The sequence below is a fragment of the Arvicola amphibius genome, chromosome 7 (genome assembly GCF_903992535.2).
Source record: "Arvicola amphibius chromosome 7, mArvAmp1.2, whole genome shotgun sequence".
NCBI lineage: Eukaryota > Metazoa > Chordata > Mammalia > Rodentia > Cricetidae > Arvicola > Arvicola amphibius.
Genome location: NC_052053.1, coordinates 20,922,366 through 20,941,860, shown reverse-complemented (window position 1 = coordinate 20,941,860; position 19,495 = coordinate 20,922,366). Strand labels below are relative to the sequence as shown.

The following is a 19,495-nucleotide window of genomic DNA, read 5'->3' as shown; positions in this document are numbered from 1 at the left end:
GTAGTAATCCTAGCTGTCATTGTGTAATCAAAGTCTCACACCTGTGTGAAACAGGTCTGTGCCAACCCTGCGCTATATATGAAGAGACAGATTCACAAAGTAACTTGGTACTACAGTCCATCCCTAAGAAGTGTCCAAACTGGAGCAAGCCTGGGGAAAACTCCTTTACTTTCTGTTTCTCTGTCATGTCTTCTAAAATTGCAAAGGACTTCTGATTGTCTTCCAGCAAAGGAACAGTGTGAAATAAAATGTTAAAATCCTGGACCTTGAAGTACCTAACAGTGAGTACTCTGGCTTTTGAGCCACAGTGGTCTGAAAAACCCTGGAAGTGGTGAAGGGTGTCTTTCCCATTGGCAGGTGATTTATCACCTAAGATAGCACAGAACTCTGGTTCCAAGAGGAGACAATCAAATCAAACCATCCTAAAAGGCATTGTTACACATCTACATAGCTGGAGATGGGAAGGTGAGTGGAGAACACTCAGGACCCCTTCTGAGTTGCAGGCCCACGGCCCCTTAAGGAGCCTTCTCAGTGGTCTCTTCTGCCAGTCACGGGCTCAGCCTGTGCTGACTTCCTGCCACCTGGTCTCTGCACATGCTCAATTCCACCTTTTGCTCACAGATGATCATTATGTTTAACCCACAGCCCCGACCCAGATTTACAACTGTGTCGCCTCATCTCACCTCCAGCAGCCCCATGGGCCTGCCTCTCTTGGCAGCAGGAACAGCAAAAGCTGCTCCAACCACCTCCCTGTTGCCACGAGATGGAGAAATGTCATTGAAACATAGAATAATAGTTAGGAGGCATATAAATACACAGGACAGTTAGCAAGGAATGTGATAACTACTGGAGTTTGGACCAAAACAGTTTCTGGCTGCCTTTTTTTTCTTAAATGGAGTGAATACAGGCTGAAAGAAGACAATTTTTATAAACAAGTAAAACCCTGAGCCTAAGATAAATGTTGTGATGTACACACTGTAGCTGTGATGAACTAGACATGGTGAGAAATGCAACATACTGAGAAAAAGACGAAAACTGTGATAAAAGTGTCATGATGCAAATTGTTTTACATTAACAATATTACACTACAAAGAAAGAAAGACAAATACTTTAATGCAGCAAGAGAAAAATAAAACAAAAGCTTCCCCTGCAGCTGCGAGAGAAGGGTGCCATTTCAGCGCACGTTTCCCTGCTTGTTGGGAGAAGCCTCCAAAAGGACCTTTCGATGAGAGAGACGGACAGCTGCTAAAAGCACACCCTCTTTGGGGCTTTCAGTGCAGAAAACCACCTCGCAGCCTCAAATGCAAGGATGTCACTGTGCCTCTGAAGCCACTGGGGAGCAGTTCCCTACTGCACTGTGCCACCTGGCTTCTCTATTAAAGACACTTTTGCCCACTGTAAGGCACACTCCAAGCTGCGGCGGAAATATGCAACGCCAGTGAAAAAAATGCATGCATTCCTCCAATATATGATTAATGGTCGGGAAGATATTAATTATACTATTTTAACCCACCCAAATTGGATGATTCCCCCATTGCCTATCCATGGAAACAGAAATAGAAAAGGAAGTGGATGACTAAGTTACAAACCGAATAGTCTATCACCAATGACTAAAAAGGAAGCTGGGAGTGATAAATGGGCAAGGATGCAATGGTGGTGCAGTTGGCATTCTCCTGAGGCTAGAAACTTCCGGAGAGCCCTGCTGCCAGCAACCGGCTGGCAGAGAGAAGTGGAAGGGATCGGTCCAGTGGCAGTGCCGAGTCCACAGCATCTCTGGGAGGAGCTTTTCCTTCAATCCCCAAGAAGAACCATCTGTAGCTGCTTGTTGGATCATGCTGGTTCCTCAGCCACCTTCCAACAAATAAATCTTTGTATTTTTGAAATAAAGGAAGGAGCTGATAAGAGTAGGGAAATGTTGTGAGAAACAGGAGGTGTAACAATTTCCAAGCTACCCCTCATGCCATCTACCAACCAGAAGGACAATGTACTCCCTGAATATAAGGATGGTAGCAGCTGCCATGGTTTCAAAGCTCACTTCACGGCAGGTGTGGGGGTCTCCTATAATCACTTTTGTGACTCTGGGGGGGCATATCTGGTTATTTAAAGAGGGAAATGAAGCTCAGAGAGGGAACGTGACCTCCTCAAGCTCAAACTTCTACAAGTAAAAGAAGGAGAGTTTCAATACAGGGCATTTGAACTCCAAAGCCTCAGTCCCTCTCCAGTATGTTCTACAGTCACTTGACATCCCAGTCAAGCTGCTCAGTACCATCCATGGATTCTGTAGAAGGTCAAGCAGTCACTGGGTCTAAAGGATAACAATTTAGCAACTCAGTAAGCTATTGCCCTGGGCTTACTGGCTTCCTCCAAGGAGTCTCCTCCTGTAATCAACGCTGTTTGAATAATAAAGGGCTCCATTTGGGAGGATCATCATTAATACCGAACAGAGGGCACAGAAAACATTTAAGAAAACCTGAATCCAATCCACTAAATAAGATGTTTTACATGTGTACCTCCATCAAACAACTGCACCCGTGAGTTGCCAAGCAAAGAGCTCCCATCAACCCCATACAGGGGGCTCTACCTCAGGCCTCACAAGCAACACTGGCTGCTTTAAAGATCACACAGCAGTCAACATTTTATCAGCACTCCACAAACAAGTTAAGGTTTGGCTTAAATCTGAAGGTCTCTCTCCCTTTGGCATATTCTGGGATAATAGAACAAATGTCAAATCAGTACAAGATGGCATATTTACAAAATTGCACCCTGTTTTGCATAACCTAACGATGCAGCAGTTCTTAAGGATTGAACGTTTCAAATCTGCTAGCAGAAGACTGCCAAATCTATGACTGTTTCATACACTTGCCAAAAGCCTATCAAATTCTGAGCAAAAATGCAAAATAAATCTCCTCTACAAGTTAAATCAGCCCTTCTGTGTGTTCCAGGCTGCCCTCTCCTCTTGGCAGCAGAGATCAGGACTGGGGCCCCACTCCTCCTGCCCTTGGTCTTCTACTTCTCTGTGTATTCACAAGACAATCCCTTCCCCAGTCTCCATTCCTGTCATATTTATTGGTCACCATTTGGTCGGCTTTTCCCAGAGCTATCGTGCAAGTCAATGGATCCATCTCAGAGGTCCCAGGATGCCTTTCTCCCTGTCACTGTCTATGTGCCTGGTCGGCCCCTCCCTCACGTAATAATCTGTTGAGAACCTCTCTGGTCTCCCTTGTGTCTTCTCTCTCCCTTCTTCCCTGGCTCAGATGGTGTCCTCTTCCTTTTAGAACCCTCAGCATACATATGTTGCTTGCTAGTTTAGTGCCTCAGTTTCCCTGTCAATAAAATGGTGGTAATCAGAATAATTATCCTGTTTCAGAGTATTTTAAGGACACTTGAAGCTGATAATACATGTAAAGATCTTAGAATAGAGTCTAGCTATACTAGCACAACAAATGAATAACGGGTGTAGCTGGTTGGGGGCTTGTAAAATTCTAGACTTCTGACTTCTCCTCTACCCCTTCCTTCAGCTTCTGACATGTAGATTCCCAGGCTCCACGATCACAATTTAGAAGTCTCTCATCTTTTCCATACATATTGGATACTGTATGGTGTTCAAGTTCATGTTTTGTTACCCTTCCTCTTCCCAGTGTTTTTACTTTTTTCTTATCTATAAGGAGTAAACCTTTGAACATTATCAAATGCCAGACCCGTTGAGCGAATGAATGGAAGTCTCTTACATGTCAATGCCTTGCAGTTCTGACTGCAGATGGGCTTTGAGAAATTGTTCACCCTTTGGTCAGGCCCCCACACCTTGAGGTGTGTGGTGACACCGCTGCTGGCTTGTTGATACTGGAGGTAGAGTAGCCTCCTTGGTTGTCTCATTGCTTAGCTTTGTTGCCATTTCTATCTGTTATGAACGGGGACTGTGTAGAGAGGATCTGCCCTCCGCACAGAATAACACTGCTCAATAGCTCAGACTTCTCACCTCTCTGGGTCCAGCTCCTCAGGGGTCCCTCCTTGAGGTCATTGGAGTCGTTAAAAAGAGTTCCTGCCCTGTCACTTGGTCAAAGGTGGGTGGTAATCTTTAAACATTCATGGGGGGGGGGGGTCACTGCGGGTATCACTGCATTGAGTCTAAGCTTCACAGGATCCCTCCATCTTTGCGGTAACTTCTAGAGAACAGGAAATAATGTCCCCACTGGGAGGGGTCAGCCATGCAGGGATATGACTTCCCAAAGGGTTGACACTTGAGCTTTGAGCAGGGCACACCCTGACAATTCACGTGGCATCTCTTTCCTGAGTAGAAAAAAGGGTCCAAATTCACAAGGTGTGTTCCTCTCGGAAGTTTGGGATCCTCTAACGTCTAGGTCATGTATCCCCTAAGACAGAACCATCTCATCTGGGTTGTATTAAAATTTATATTCTCTTTCAAACTCTATTGGTCTATGCGTCAAGGGCTTCTTAGCTAAGGATATGGACTTAGTTATTGCACAGCTGCGCACTTTGTGCCTTCCTAATTCTGGATGTGCTGGGAGACTCCTGACTAAACGGGAATTTCTTTCAAAATATTTTCTTGACTATGGAAATGCACAGAGTGACAAAAACCTTTCAGGAATTATTGAATTAGCCCTCTTGTATTTTCAAGAGTTAGTGCAGGGGGGAGAGAGAGAGAGAGAGAGAGAGAGAGAGAGAGAGAGAGAGAGAGAGAGAGAGAGAGAGAGAGAGAGAGAGAGAGAGAGAGAGAGAGGAGAGAGTAGTGAGATGATGGGGTCCAGAGGGGCAGCTGGGGCCTTGGAGGAAAATAGCATCTTTGAATATATTCTTGCCAGAGACAAAAGCACAGGCTCATTTAAAAAACAAAGGAGGGCAGCTTTATTCTAAAGCCTGCTGTGCACCAGAAATAGGCACTTAGATTCAGTTCTCCACTCTGCTTCAGATCCCCACACAGATTCAGCCCTCCATGCTTAGAGGAAGCAACTGAGCAGGGTAGAGATGATTCCCTGGATGCATTTGCCTCATTTTCTCCTGCCCACCTTAGCTATCACCCTCCCGGATAATTCCTCTGAGTAACACATTGGGAACCTTTAGCTCCCTGGTACTGGCAGTTTTAATGTGTCCATTGCCAGCAATGAATTTCATGCCAAGAAAACCCGACTCCTGGCGTGGAAGGCTTAAACAGTCCTCGGGTGCCATCTGTACAGCGAAGTGAGAGAGTGACTTCGTGCACCCAGTGTGCGTGTGTTGCCATTGGCAGGAGGAAGTGACTTCTATTTACATGACTACCTCATGCAGGGAACACCTAAGGGGAGAAATGAAAATGGCCGCCACCGTGGGGGGTAGAGTCAGGGGAAGGGAGGATTGGTGTGGGAAAGAGGAACCTATAGAAAGACTGGAGAAAGAAACATAAAGTGGCAGATAAAAACTGCCATCCTATAGTCCTCCGTAGAGAGAGCTGCTGGAGAGACAGTGTATGATACGACCGGTGTGGATTCTAAGGAAGCAAGGCAAGTGCCAAGGCATCCTTTGCTCTCAGGGTTTGGACTTAACCCTGTGCCCCCAGCCCTGTTGGCTCTTCAAACGGGACGTTTCTAAAATGAACGCTTTGACTTCTTATCCACTATTCTCCAGAGCCAGGAGTTAGAATCTTAGGCAGCAAACGTCTGCGTGTTCAGGGGCTTTCAGTGCTTTGACGGAGCCAAGAAAACCCTCTTTCAGGTTGGATAATCAATAAGAAAAATTCAAGCATCCAAATGAGAAAAGTAATGCAGAAATACAACTGGTATCGCAGTATTTCCCTTTAAAACTTTCTTTGTTGAGTCAAGGTAAGTTGTAGGCTTCTGTGTGAGGGTCCTTTCTAGAAGGACAACCAAGCAGTGAAATTTGGAAGGTGTGTAATGTTGAGTAACAACACAGGGTGAGGGAGGGGAGCCCAGTGCAGAGTAACTAACTCAAGGTAGACTAAAATGAGAGTTCACAGTCCCACAAAGAAAGCAATGTGATGTTTACACAGAGAGATGCTCCTCACACATGGGGATGGGGGACAAATGACAACCCAGGTATAAGGGACCCATAGCAATGTCACAAAATGGCAGCTACAGACATACAGATTCTGACACTTAAACCAGGTCCATGTGAGAAGAAGGGGTGACTATTGAAGACCGAAGACTGGATTTAGTTGTGTACACAGGAGAGTGCCATTAAAGCAGTGTGTGTGTGTGTGCGTGTGTGTGTGTGTGTGTGTGTGCATATGAGTGTGTGTAAATGTGCTAGCAGGGTGTGGCATGGACTGGATTGTGGGAAGGCACAGCAAGAGTATACCAACAGGGCGGCCGCTATAAAGGGAGCTAGGTCATTTGCCAGTGCATTGTATGCTATGTATAAAGTAAACAATGTCTGGCAGATTATCGGATGTGGAGGAGACAGAGTGAAAAGAATGAAGTGTGCTGTAGTAGATGAGACCCCTGACAGAAAGAAAATACCCTGATTATGAGGATTTTTTTGTAGGTAAAGATGTCTAGTATGCCATCTTAATTTCAGCTTCCTTTTCTGGCATTTCTCAGAAACATATAAAAAACATGCAGGCACTAACACAAACATGTCTTCCTGCACACGCAAGCTTAATAATTAAGTTGAAAGTAGCAGGTAAAAGCTACTTATTATAATACATACACACATACAAAATATATAATATGTACACACACATGCATGCATACACATGTACATACAGACTTACACATATACACACCTACATACATACACATACACACATATGCACACACACACAAACACACACACATCTTGCAAACATAGAGACTTTGAACTCATTGTATTTTGATCAGATGGTTTCAGACTCCACAGTAGCAATGATGGCATCTTACATGTGTACATTTACTGCTCACAGTATATGTATTAAGAAACACAGAAAATTTTGTGTTGACATTTTTCTTGTTTTTCTTTCTTTTGAATTCGTTCTCCCAGGGAGAGTTTTGGGCCTCTTTGGAGTTGGGAAATGTCTGAGATGATTTTCCTTGTTATCAGAAAGCTTTAATCTAGCTTCCATTTTTTTCCCCCTCCACTAAGACAGAATCAGTAAGGTTTCAAAAGCTTCAATGTGGCGCTGTTTCATACGGCTGCACCAGGATGGCATCCACACAGCTTTGCTGTGGCCTTCACACTAGCAGGGACAGCAAGCGGCAGTTGCAGCCAGGTCACGTTTCAAATGCGGCTTTCTCTGGAGAGCAAGCTGCCCACTGTTTCTCCCACCATCGCAAGCTCTTTATTGATTCACGGACAGGGTTCCACGGAGCATGCCACCTCACCTGCTTTCGGCAAATGCCGCATTAAAAATTTACATAGTTGGCTAGGAGTAAGAAAATTATAGGCATGCATTTACCTTTTAACTATTATCATATCATAAAAATTTTAATATCTTGCTAAAGGCTTTAAAGAGTCTTCTGGGTCCTAAAAGAATATGCTGGATTTGACATGTTTTCTAAACTGAAAATTTTATAATTAAAGTAATTATCTGATGTTGCTTTGTATTTCCAAATGAATGCATATTGTGACCTATATAGCATATGATAACGACTGTAATTATGCAAAATATAGCAGGGGAAGCTATTGGAGGATCTCTAAACCACCTGTGTTTTTTCTTTTTAACAAGAAATTTGTTGGAAATAATACATTTTTTTTCTAAAATAGATACAATTAAGACGTTCTGAAACCATTTATACGCAGTTCTATGATTGGCACAGCTCCTTGTCTCTTACCCTGTAATGGTCAAGGTTGTCTTCTGGAGTTGGGAGACCCATGTAGCGCTCTGTATATACTGAGTCTGTGATGGGAAAGAAGAAGAGAGGATCAGCTCCTCCAATAACAATGTTTCACCTTAACATCTATTACCTTACTTTACTTGTCCTCCTGTGCCTTACCTCATGAAAGTACTTCCCCAGCCCACCCTTGCTAATACAGCCTGACGGCCTGAGCTGCTGATGCCCCCGCCACCCACTCTCCCTCAGGACTTCTCCGCGGCACTGACTCTTCTGCACTCAGCCCTCAGCATCAGGACAGGGGAGCACAGACTAGACAACCTGAAACACAATGGGCAATAGACCTGCAGGAAGGGCAAATGCGCAGATGCGGCCACTCAATGGAAGTCCTCTATCGAGTGCCTCCGTTATCTTGAACATTGTGGTACTGAGATGAACACAGGCCTTATGGTGTGATAATCTATCTCCATCTGGGAACACCTAACAATAATGAAGTACTAGTGGCTTACTTAAACCTTATATTTTAGGCAGGTTAAGATTCGCTATGGTAAAAAGAATGCATTTAACAGTCCATATTGACACAGTTGCTTCATCATAATTCATGTTAAGCATTTGTTTCTCCTCACTTTTGGGGGAGGTCTCAAGTTTGGTGCTGTAACACTTGAGCACTGTGAACAGATTACATTAATAGCTGTCTGCTCAACTGACATAAGTTCCTTTATATATAAATATGGTGGAATAACAGGTTGTACAATTGGTTTGGTTATTTTGGGTAATTAAACAATTTTACTCAACTAAAAGAATGAAATTTTATATTACATATTTATCCTAAAAGATCACTGATGGAATTTGCAGCATAAATAGTTTGATTGCTGTTGTTGTTGTCTTAACTGTTAGTGTTTATTGATTGCACAAAGTAATTGGTTTAATAAAGATATCCCATTCAAGTACATCCTGTATTGCACCTACTTTGAGCCCACCACCGCTCTTGTTCCCTTCCTACTGAATACTTGTCTCCTTGGTTTTCCCAGACAGTTGCCTTTCTACTTTTGTCATACGTATGCTCCTTTATATTTTAATGTTGATTCTAGGCTCCGCATGTTAAGGAAAACATGTGTTATTTGTCTTTCTGGATCTGATTTCTTTTGCTCCTGTGATGTTTTAAAAGCTCAAAAGGTCAGGTTGGAGTAAATAAATGTAGAAACCATGTATTGCCTCTGTGCTTGACTGTCGCTGGCTTGGACAAGCATGTTGACATTAATTCCACAAATTCTTTACATTCTTTTATTGCTTAAGTTCAATGCTGTAATGCTTCTGGACGTCTGAGGCATAAATTAAAAACACCCTGAAGAGTGTTTGCTTTTCTACTACTATCTCCCTTCCCTCCTAAATGAGTTATAGTAATATCTATTATTTTACTTAAAATGAATATAGACTATGTATAATCTTATGTATGCAGAGAACACTCCTATAAAAATATAATATCTTAAAGGACACTTAAAATACAAGGTAACAAACTTTTCATGTACATTTTAACTTAAAGAGTCAAATATTAACAACTTGACTTGTATATTTGATAGGTGGACAGTGTCTTCAAGAGAAAAATATAATTTTCCCCTGCATCTATTCTAGTCTTCTATATGTTAATCCTAGAGCATAATGCCACTTTCTTATCTATGCTAACCACATTTACATGTACATTAAGATCTGAAAATTAAAATATATATATTTTTAAAAATATACAGTTACATAATTTAGTTGTGAAATTTTAGAACAATGTCTTGAAACACCACTTACATATTCCTTATTTGCAATTTTGAATAAAATTGTGAAAATTAACACATATATTCAAAGCTCTTTTTTGTTACTGTGTATTAGGTCATGTGCATTTAATGAACTTTCTTACATGTCTGCAACCTCACGGAGGCTACTCTTTTATTTTATTGACCACCAGAGGTCTCCAGAAACAAACCATCCAACAGAACAATTAATTCCAAACAAAAGTACCACATAAAAACAACTCCATTGTGTGCAAATTAAATTATAACTGCACCTGCCAAGTTTTTAGCAGAAAGCTAGAGATGTTTTGCACATTGGCTTCCCTGACTTGGAGAGGCTTTCAAAGAGGTATTTTCAATGACTACTAATGGCCATTTTCTTTATCAATAATTCTGCTCCCATACTACTACAAAAAGAACTTCAGTGAGGTCGGAGAGGGTGATATAAAACACTGCATCTCCTTCCCAGCCCTCGGCGCTCATTTCTGCCGAGTCTTTCCCTCCTGGTTTTATTGCCTCATAAGAATGATGCTGTGTGATCTAGCTCATGCTGAGGATGATATTCTAGTACTTAAAGACAGTAGGAAAGCAAAGCGCCCTGGAAAAGCATCTGTTCCCATCTTCTCTTCCTCTGACACCCAACCATATTTGATCTTCACTCAGAAACTCCTTTCCTCTATTAATATGTCAAGTCCCAAATCAAATTTGAATAAAGATAAAGAAACATTTATTTGAGAAATGTAGCACAGAGGCTGTTTAAAAATTTTGGCAACAGGTTTGTTGATAAGAAATTAAATGTGTAGGTACACACAATAGCCCTCAAGCTTGAATGACAGCAGGATGGATAAGACCACCCTATGCATCTCTATAAGAGCCGCAGAAAGGAACCAGCCTATTATTTTCCATAGAAACACAGAAAACTAAAAAAAAGGAATGACTTTCTCACGGGAATGTTAAGGTCAACACTTAATAGGCCTGTGGCTAGAGCAGCAGTTACATACCATAATACTCCCACCGTGACACAGGCGCCACGGCGATCCCGCACTTGAACACACCACTTCCCGATCCCAGGACCATCGAGGTTACGTACCCTCCATATGACTAGGGAATGGAAACAGTTATTTTTGTGGAGGTAAAGGAATAAGGACATATGGTAAGCGAGTCGCAGTTCCACATTTCTCACGTCTTTATATACTGTGCCTCTTTAGAGATAGAAAGCATGCTATAGGAGGCTTAAATTGGCTTTAATTGGGCAGTATCTAAAGAACACACTCTGAGAATCCTGGTCCCTTCACGCAGAGATAAGAAAACAAGCATGGGACATATAGTGGACTCCGGTGACCATAGATATTAAAGGAAATAATAAATAAAAACAGTACATCAGAAAACTTTTGAATAAGCTTTGCCACCCACCATGCCTTTCATGTTCTCTTTCTCTTTTTCCCTCTTCTGCCCACCCCCACCCTCCTTCCCCACTCTTGCTCTTGGCTCTTTATCTCATCATAATGAACAGAGGTATGCGTCTAGCTCGGTAGAGATTCCAGAAGTCTGCTGCTCCAAGGCCCAAGGCTTGACAGACATGATTTCATCTCCAAATATTTGCATTCAAAAAATTAACCTGCACGGGCTTCAACTCACGAAGGAGTGCCTACAAATTCATGAGCCAACGAGACACAAAAGACAACACACTACTCACCCAGCCCCAAATTGCAATCCGGGTGCTGTCCACAAATCCCATTTTTAAGAATTCTCTAAAAACGCACAAAAGAGGGTCACAAATGAGTTTTCCACGGTGTAGAGAAAACTAAGCTAACCACACAACTGTGATGGCCTAACGCGTGTTAGCTCCTCCATCTATGACAAACTAAGAGGGAGCAGGGCCAGCTACATAAACAAGGTTTGCGTTTGAGTCCATAAAATTCTCTCTCTCTCTCTCTCTCTCTCTCTCTCTCTCTCTCTCTCTCTCTCTCTCTCTCTCTCTCTCTCTCTCTCTTTCTCTCTCTCTCTCTCTCTGTGTGTGTGTGTGTGTGTGTGTGTGTGTGTGTGTTTCACAGAAAACAAATCCTGGCAGTTTTTTTCACAGCTTTATATAAAAATTTGCAGCCCAGATGCACTTTTCTTTACATAATTGAATCTAAATCTCTCCAGATGTTTTTCAGTTTGAAAGTGGTTAACCCCCTGCCCCCTGCAATAGAAGAAAAATTACAAGGGCACAGAGGAGAGCTGAGGAGGGCTTAGAGCTCTGCCTGGACTCTTACCTGAGAATTTAAATACCAATCAAATCAAAACCAAATCCTGTACTGGGTGTTGATTAATGAGCACAGCACCATTAAAGGAAAATATGTTTTCTTTGATGGATTAAGGAATATCTTTGCCACCAAACTGCGTCAGGAGTTGAAATCCAGGTTTTAAAAAATGAACGTTGTTTTATACACCTTTTTCCTAATCTTAGCCTTAGAACAAAAGTCTTTTTTTTATTATATTTTTTCTTAAGGAAGTCTAGCAAATAGAATGTGTAGTTTTGTGGTGTTACACTAGCTATGGAGGTCTTTGCACTAATGGGCAGTTGATTCTGTGTTCAATTGGTGATGCATGTCCAAGGCTGCAAAGTCAAGTGATACCAGAACGAATTCAGGGCACTTTTCAACTTTTCTTCCTGTCAATCGATATCTTTAAATACAGAGGATCTATCAATAGGGGCTGAGTCATGGTTGCCCAGGGTGATAGACGGCTACAAAGTAGACACGTGCGTACTCTTTCAAGGCTGGTGGTCATTTTCCTGCCTGGAAAGGGAAAATAAACTAAAATGTTTCTTTTTGCTGCAGTCCATAAAAATGGACCTGAGTTTGTACGTGATGTTTAACTTCCCATAAACGTTGGTGCATGGCTTCTTTCCTTTGGCGTTGTTTTGAGATTCACTTATGTTGCTGCGTTTGGTTCCTTTCATTTGCTGTAACAGTGTTCCATTGCATAGGTAATACTGCCTGTCAGTATTATCTTAAATGGGATTTGTTTTATAAATACTGAATTCGGTAATTTTAGAACTTTTATAACTCAAATCTCATAGAGAGATGACCAGTCTTGCTAGATAGAAATTTAATTTTACAATAGTGAAACCTCTAATTTATCCTTTCTTTAGCCTAACATTTCTTCCACTTTTTAAAGAAAATGGTCAGTAATTAACTTTGGCTTAAGGGAATTTCGTTCACTTAGGAATATTTATCTAACATCTTTTCTCTTCTTTGATTAATTTTCCTTAAAGGTATTGTTCTTAACACACTGGTCCTCCATTGATAGTTTTGCATTTCTCGATCCATAATTGTACAACACTGTCTCAAACCACCCATTTATTAGACTTCTCCAAACACCTGTACAAATGGCTGGGAACCCAAAGGTTACATATTCAATTATCCAGCTGAATTCAGTGGAACAGAAGAGCTGGAATGGACTGGATTCCAAGCCTACCTCACCCTGACAAATTCTGTTTTTTTGTTTTGTTTTGTTTTGTTTTTTGTTTGTTTGTTTGTTTTTACTTGAAATAAGAATACCCCTCCCTATAGCTTAAAGCCATTTGCCTGTCATAGTCTGTTCCTCTCTTTTAGTCCGAAACGCTTCAGTTTCTGTTTCTCTGTGAGATGGCCCTAGTGAGATGATTTTCATACTTAATGAAGCCCTTATAATTGTGATTCATGACAGCTGTGCTCTACAACGTTCCAAATATAGGAGAGGCACCCTTATCCAGGCTCTAGGAGCTATTCCTTGGGTTTCATGGTTATGACTCTCTACATGGTGAATGCATACACAACTTCCCTATCAGTTTTGACTATAAGTGATGGGTTCAACTATTTAGTAAAGTGTGGTGGTTAAATGTAATTTTCAATTTGGTTGTACTGAGAAATGGCTGAGTGTGTCTATGGGGAAACAGCCAACAGGGGAAGACCCATGATGAATGTGGGCAATATCTTCCCAACAGCTAGAGCCCAGAAGGAATAAGAACAGGGAGAGAAGAAAGCTCTGCCTGCTGATCCACTAGGCTCAGAAGTTTTCCTGCTGTGATTTTCTAACTCACCATGGGCCCAGGAGCAACAGAGCCAAGGACTATGGATGGAAATCTTGGAAATCGTGGTCCAGGGTAAATAATTCCCCTTTTAAAGTTGTTTAATCATGGACTTTGTAATTGCAATGAAAATCTCACTGACACTGGATATTGGTACAAGAGATAGATAGGGTCATTGCTGTCACTTGTCGCATCTCATCGTTTGGAAACTTTTAGAAGTAGTTTGGAAGAGAAATCTAGGGAAATTGTTTGGAGGAACCAACTGGAATGATGTTAGCCCCAGTTAATGAGCGGTTGTGGTGGGAAGATTAGAAAATCAGGGTGCGGATAGGAATGTAGGCAGCAAACACTGTTCATTGGGACTCACATGGGAAAAGGATTTGATTAAGAATTTAACCGAAGGTTATTTGCTTTAACTATAGTCAAGGGCTTGTCTGTCTTTGGCCCATGTGGGAGGCTGTGTTTAATAGTGAAAGACTAGTTTATTTGGGGGAAATTTTCAGGACTGCCTAGCATTCAGTGTGTGGCGCAATAATCACTGGCTGAAATTATAGTCAGCAAAATACACAGAAGGAAGGGCTGAGAACACTGTAGTTTGTCCCTAACTGATCCAGCTAAGGAGAGTGGATTGAAATCTTCCAAACCACAATTCCAGACAAACCTGTCCTCTTGTTCCTTCAAGTCCCTTCTGCCAGAGATCCTATCACAGTGACTGAAAATCTAACTAACTTGGTCCACTCGTCCCTCAGTTTACCCATGTGTTCCATGGGTCTCTAGTCTCCACTCTTAGATGATGGTAGTGTATATGCCAACTTCCATTCTTGAGTTATATACAAAAACAAACTTAGAAAAAGCCTTCTTAAAACTTCATGTAAATCTGTAGTGACACATGTTTTCATCTAAATAGATTATCTGCACTAAAAGAACCTACAGGAAAAAAGAATTACACATTCACCCCCCAAAAAACTTCCCATTCTTCACATATTACAAGTTGTAAATAGACAGACAGACAGACATATAGACAGACGGATGGACAGATAGACAGACAAATAGGTAAGAAGAGCAGTAAATAATGTTTAGGTTCATCTCTAGTTACATACCTGGCTGCTTCAATTTGATCTTCAACTTCTAATGTTCCCAGTCTTCTGTTGATAGCATGCATGATCTTATCTCCTTGGTAACCACTTCCTCTGCCGTCAAAGCTAGCTACTATGATGTTTTCTGTACTTGCAAGGTAAGTGGCCCAGTTGAGTCTGAAGGCAGCATCTGCTTTTTGACTACAGGGACCGGCATACCTGTGAAAAGATCCACCACGTATGACTTTATTGTTTTCCCAAATTAAACAAAGATTTTTTTTCCCCCTATGGATCAAATATATACATCTTTCTCAACCAGGAGCCTGAAAAGCAGAGTAACCTTTGGGTTATCAAGGATGAGTCCGTTAAATTTGATGACATGACATGACTATTTATGGCTGTGTGTTTCCTTTAAACACATCCCTAAGATTTGCATTTGAACATTATTATCAAACATATTCTACATTTTAAGTACTGGGTAATATTAGAAAGAGAAGTAGTGGGGGGTAGAGGAAATTGCCTTATAAAAATAACAATGGCAGTTAGTTAGCATAGCTCTACATTCTAGTCTATACACTCCCAGTCTACACATTTATTCTTAGGTTGGGGTTTTCCTTAAGGAGTCCGAATGGAGCATCATGGGCATTGCATTCTCCTGAAGATCTTGTGTGCTGTTGCTCACACTGAGACTCCTAAATCATGGTAGAAAGGACCATAGTAGGAAGGAAATCTAGGCCTTCAAACCTCAAGGATAAAGAAATACAAACTTGAAGTAGGTATGATATTCAGCGCTCCAAGAATTTTAACACCCTGTATGTGCAGTCTTTACAGCCTAGAATCTGCCACACATGTAGCCATGCGTGCAGCCTTTAGCAGCTCCTGGGTGTGCTAAGGAATGATCCCTATAGCTCATTGCAGCTTCTTTCAGCGTCATCTTGGCGCAGTCTACGTGACTCCAGGGCCCATACAGATCTTCTCTAATAATAGCTCCCTCCTCCCTCATCTGGCTCCTACCCATTGGCTGTCTCCACCCCACAGACCACAGGCAAGTCCTGCACGCATGCCTCTACCAACATGTTCTTGCCTCTTCTTGGAGATGGAATTTGAAAGAACTTCCATTTCAACAAAATATCACATTATTTTAATTTTAAACTAGATGATGTAGCATTCTAAATTTAAACAGGAGACCGTATTCACGCATTCATATATGAGTAAACATTTTTTTTTTTTTTGGAACATGAGTTTTCTTGGCCCTGTCAATGACGGAAACTTTGGTAGACTGAAAGTGCCCTTCTCTAGCTTGCTACGATGTCCAGGGGAAGGCTGGAGGTGAGGGTTTGGAAATGCCATTGGAACTGCCTTAAAATTCTGGGAAGCAAAGCAAACCATATGATTATGACAGAGAGAAGTGTCTATCTTGTCTGTTAAGTCTGGAGAAAGCATAGGATGGGATTTGTGCGTAGAAAATGGGAAGAGGAAATAGTGGTCGATGATGCAGGAAGGAACAGAAACAGTGGTGCAATAGTTCATTAATCTATACCCACAGCGAAATATGGCAGTTAACTGCTAATCATCCCCCCTTGGATACTTACACTTCTAAGAGTAGAGGATATTTCTTGGATTTATCAAAATGAGGAGGCAAGATCATTTGATACCAAAATTCTAAACAAACAGAAAGATTAATTAGCGTGGTAAAAATAATTATTCATGTGAGATTTCATTCCTTATTTCTCAGTAATGTTGTGTCTAGACTTTAACGATTTGTTAAATTAAATAGAAAACAGAAAAGGTCAGCTTAGGATCATGTTTTAAAGATATAAAACACTCTCTTTGGTTCATAAATGCTAGTTATTCCAGTGGTAAAACAATTAAGTGATTTCTAATACAGCCATGAGAGCCACCAGCGCCTTGCAAAACACAAGCGCGTTTTCGGATTCCTAATGTTTTGTTTTTATGCTTCTGTTCGTTGGCATCTTCTCTAGCTATCTAGCTTGTTTATGTTCTAAATTTTCCTCCCAAATGTTTTCCTCTTCTTGAATTTCCTTGAAGCTGTTTAGAATTTGTAGTCGGCCATAACTCTCCTTTAAAATTCTGATTTAATAGCATTTTTTTTTTTATAATTTCTATTGCCATCCCAGACCGCAAAGCAGAGTCTCAATTTCAGCTCCGTCTTTCACAGAATGAAGACAGCTTCTGTGGAACAAATTGCCTTGCGCATTCTGTATGCTCCTCTTCCCTGGGGCCTTTGAAACTCCTGTGCTTAATGACAGCAGCTTAATAAAAAAAATTTACCTCAAAATAATGAATCATCTCTCTTTGCTCTCAAAGTAATAAGCCTAATAAATCTAAATAGAATTCCACATATTCAGGAAGATTTAAACTGCAGGCTCAAAACAATTGTGGCCTCTAGAAATGTTTCCTGCATTTACTTTCCTTTTTGTTTCTTGATTGATTTTATAATGATTTGGAGAAAAGATTCAGTAGTCCAATATTTTTATATTATATTATATTTCACTAATGCTTGTGCTTTTGTGCAATGTGTCAGTAAGAAGAAAAAATTTAACTTTTTATTATAATTTTAATCAAATATCAAATAACTATTATCCAAACTGACTGTTATTTTTCAAGCATACACCCATCACTATTCAGTCTCTCTTGTCTGGTCAGCACTCGTTGGTTAGAGGGGATTTTTAACTCAATCTTTTTGTTAATGTGCAATATTTCTATGAGGAGGAGTTCTTTCTGGTCCCAAGATCTCATCTCCCTGGTCTCTTCTCTCAGGCCTTGTCTCAGTCCTGGCTTTCCTGTAATGCAAATGACTATAGCCCAACGGATTCCCCTCCCCTGATCTGTCAATGCCTATGAAAATTTCCTTTTAACCATGTGGCCTTGCTGGCCCTAAAACCTTAAGGACTCCCCGCTGTGTGCCCACAGAAATAGAATCCCATCTCCATATTTCCTGCAGAAGGCTGCACCAGGCTGTCAAAATGAACTCTCTACATTCAAGATGTCTCAGGCACAGGGACCCTGCTGGGTCAGAAGGCGCCTGGAAGCAAGGGCCCTGGTGATTCTCACACACACTCACTCTGAGCAGCAGGTTAAGTTATCCTGCAGAAGTGGCTCTGTTTTGCAGGCAGGGTCTGTCTTGCTGGTTACAAATGACAGAAGTTGAATAATTTTTTTCATTTTCTCTATAAAAACATTTTATTTTTTATTAGTCTAAGTGATGTGTGTCTGTGTTTCTGTCTGTGGGTGTGTGCCAGTAAGAGCAGGTGCCCTGGGAATCCAGAAGAGGGGGTTGGGATTCCTGGAGCTAGAGTTACCTGCGGTTTGGAAACCACCATATATGTGTGCTGGGAACTGAACTCCGGGTCCCTGCTGCTCCCAGCTGCTGAACCATCTCTTCAGCTCCATATAATCCTATTATGCTAAACTTAAAAATTAAACTCTATCAACTATGATTTATTTCTTCCCTTCCCATTAGTTGTTGTTTCTTAGTGTGTGGGAAAAAAATCTGAACAGAAAAAAAAGCATTTCTAGCTCAAATAATCCTATTGTTCTTTTTTTAACATCTTAACCAACAGTGCCTGAGAGTAATCCATGCTTATTCCACACCCAGTCCTAAGCCAACTAGGAAAAGGAAAGAGAACAGAAAAGCAAACAAACAAACAACCAAAAAACCTGAAGTTTGAATACTTTAGAAACAACCTCAAATTTTACCATAATCATCTTGGGTGTTTGCTAACTCTAGAGTTCAAAGATAAAATGTATCAGGTGTGATTTCACTTCTTTACAATTAATGCTTACTAGTGGAACAGACTCATTAACTGAGCTGACCTATCAATAGTACATTTTCCCCAAGTGCTCTCTCAACAGAATAAATTTTATGTAGATTCCTATTTTGAAACACAAAAAAGCAAAAGTAGTAGTTCTTGTGATAGAGTGTTTCATGGAAAAAAAAATAACCTTTTAAATTAGATTCATACGCAAAAACACATATTTTCAGACCAAATTGTCACATTATTTATATTTTATTGTTATCTTCCATGAAAAACACTATTCCAAAAGAAATTTAACTTACTTGTCTTATTCAAAACAATGAAGTCCAGTATTTTTGAAGGCATTTGGACATTCTGCAGCATGCTATCCAAAGCAGAATTGTTCTCCAGGACTCGTAGCTCTAAACAAGTACATGAAACAGCAATAACTCACGAGAGTGCAAAAAATTTAGATCGCGAGGTGCCAGAGTGAGCGTGTGTGCAGCGCAGCGACGGGGTTGTGCACACTTCAGGTAGGGAGGCTTGTGTCCAACTCACTAATGCAAGACACTAACGCAAAGGAAACATCTCATATTGATCCTATTGACCCGTGCTTTCCTACAAGCCAGCAGAGGGTGAGATGTAGCAAAATACCTGTATCATCGGCGCTACGGTGCAGAGTATAGCGGGGCAGACCGGGGCCTGTGGATGCAATGGCGAAAAAGATGCTTTAGACGAGTATGGCATATATATATGAGCGTTCCAACATACCAGCTATTACCGTCTGGCAGAACACAAAAGAGCTATCGCAGTAGATCAGAAGCTTAGCTGCTTCCTCCTCACCCCCACTTTTCTTAAAAATAACTGCAATCAAGTAAAGGATGAATTACTAGAAAGGTACAGGTCTCAGGTAAAAGGGGTAGAAAAAGGGCCTCTGTCCTGCTGGGCATTTTAGGCAGTTTTCTCATCAGCCAGCTGAAAAGAGAGCTAACGCGTGCTTCTCTACTTCCTGTCTGCCACCCCACGCTGACCAGACCACCTCTCAAGCCCTGAGCTCTGGAGCCAG

At 41.2% G+C, this 19,495-nt stretch overlaps 1 protein-coding gene across 1 annotated transcript in view; it reads right to left on the bottom strand.

The window, feature by feature from the left end:
- The window catches only part of Dpp4 (dipeptidyl peptidase 4), a 79,263-nt gene that overhangs the window by 4,679 nt on the left and 55,089 nt on the right, over nucleotides 1–19,495 (bottom strand). The window contains exons 17-23 of the mRNA XM_038336155.2: nucleotides 19,084–19,131; nucleotides 18,753–18,851; nucleotides 16,264–16,333; nucleotides 14,696–14,890; nucleotides 11,235–11,289; nucleotides 10,540–10,639; nucleotides 7,761–7,825 (exon numbers count right to left, since the gene is read on the bottom strand). Coding sequence (XP_038192083.1) covers nucleotides 7,761–7,825; nucleotides 10,540–10,639; nucleotides 11,235–11,289; nucleotides 14,696–14,890; nucleotides 16,264–16,333; nucleotides 18,753–18,851; nucleotides 19,084–19,131 — 632 coding nt within the window. The remainder of the gene's footprint in view (nucleotides 1–7,760; nucleotides 7,826–10,539; nucleotides 10,640–11,234; nucleotides 11,290–14,695; nucleotides 14,891–16,263; nucleotides 16,334–18,752; nucleotides 18,852–19,083; nucleotides 19,132–19,495) is intronic.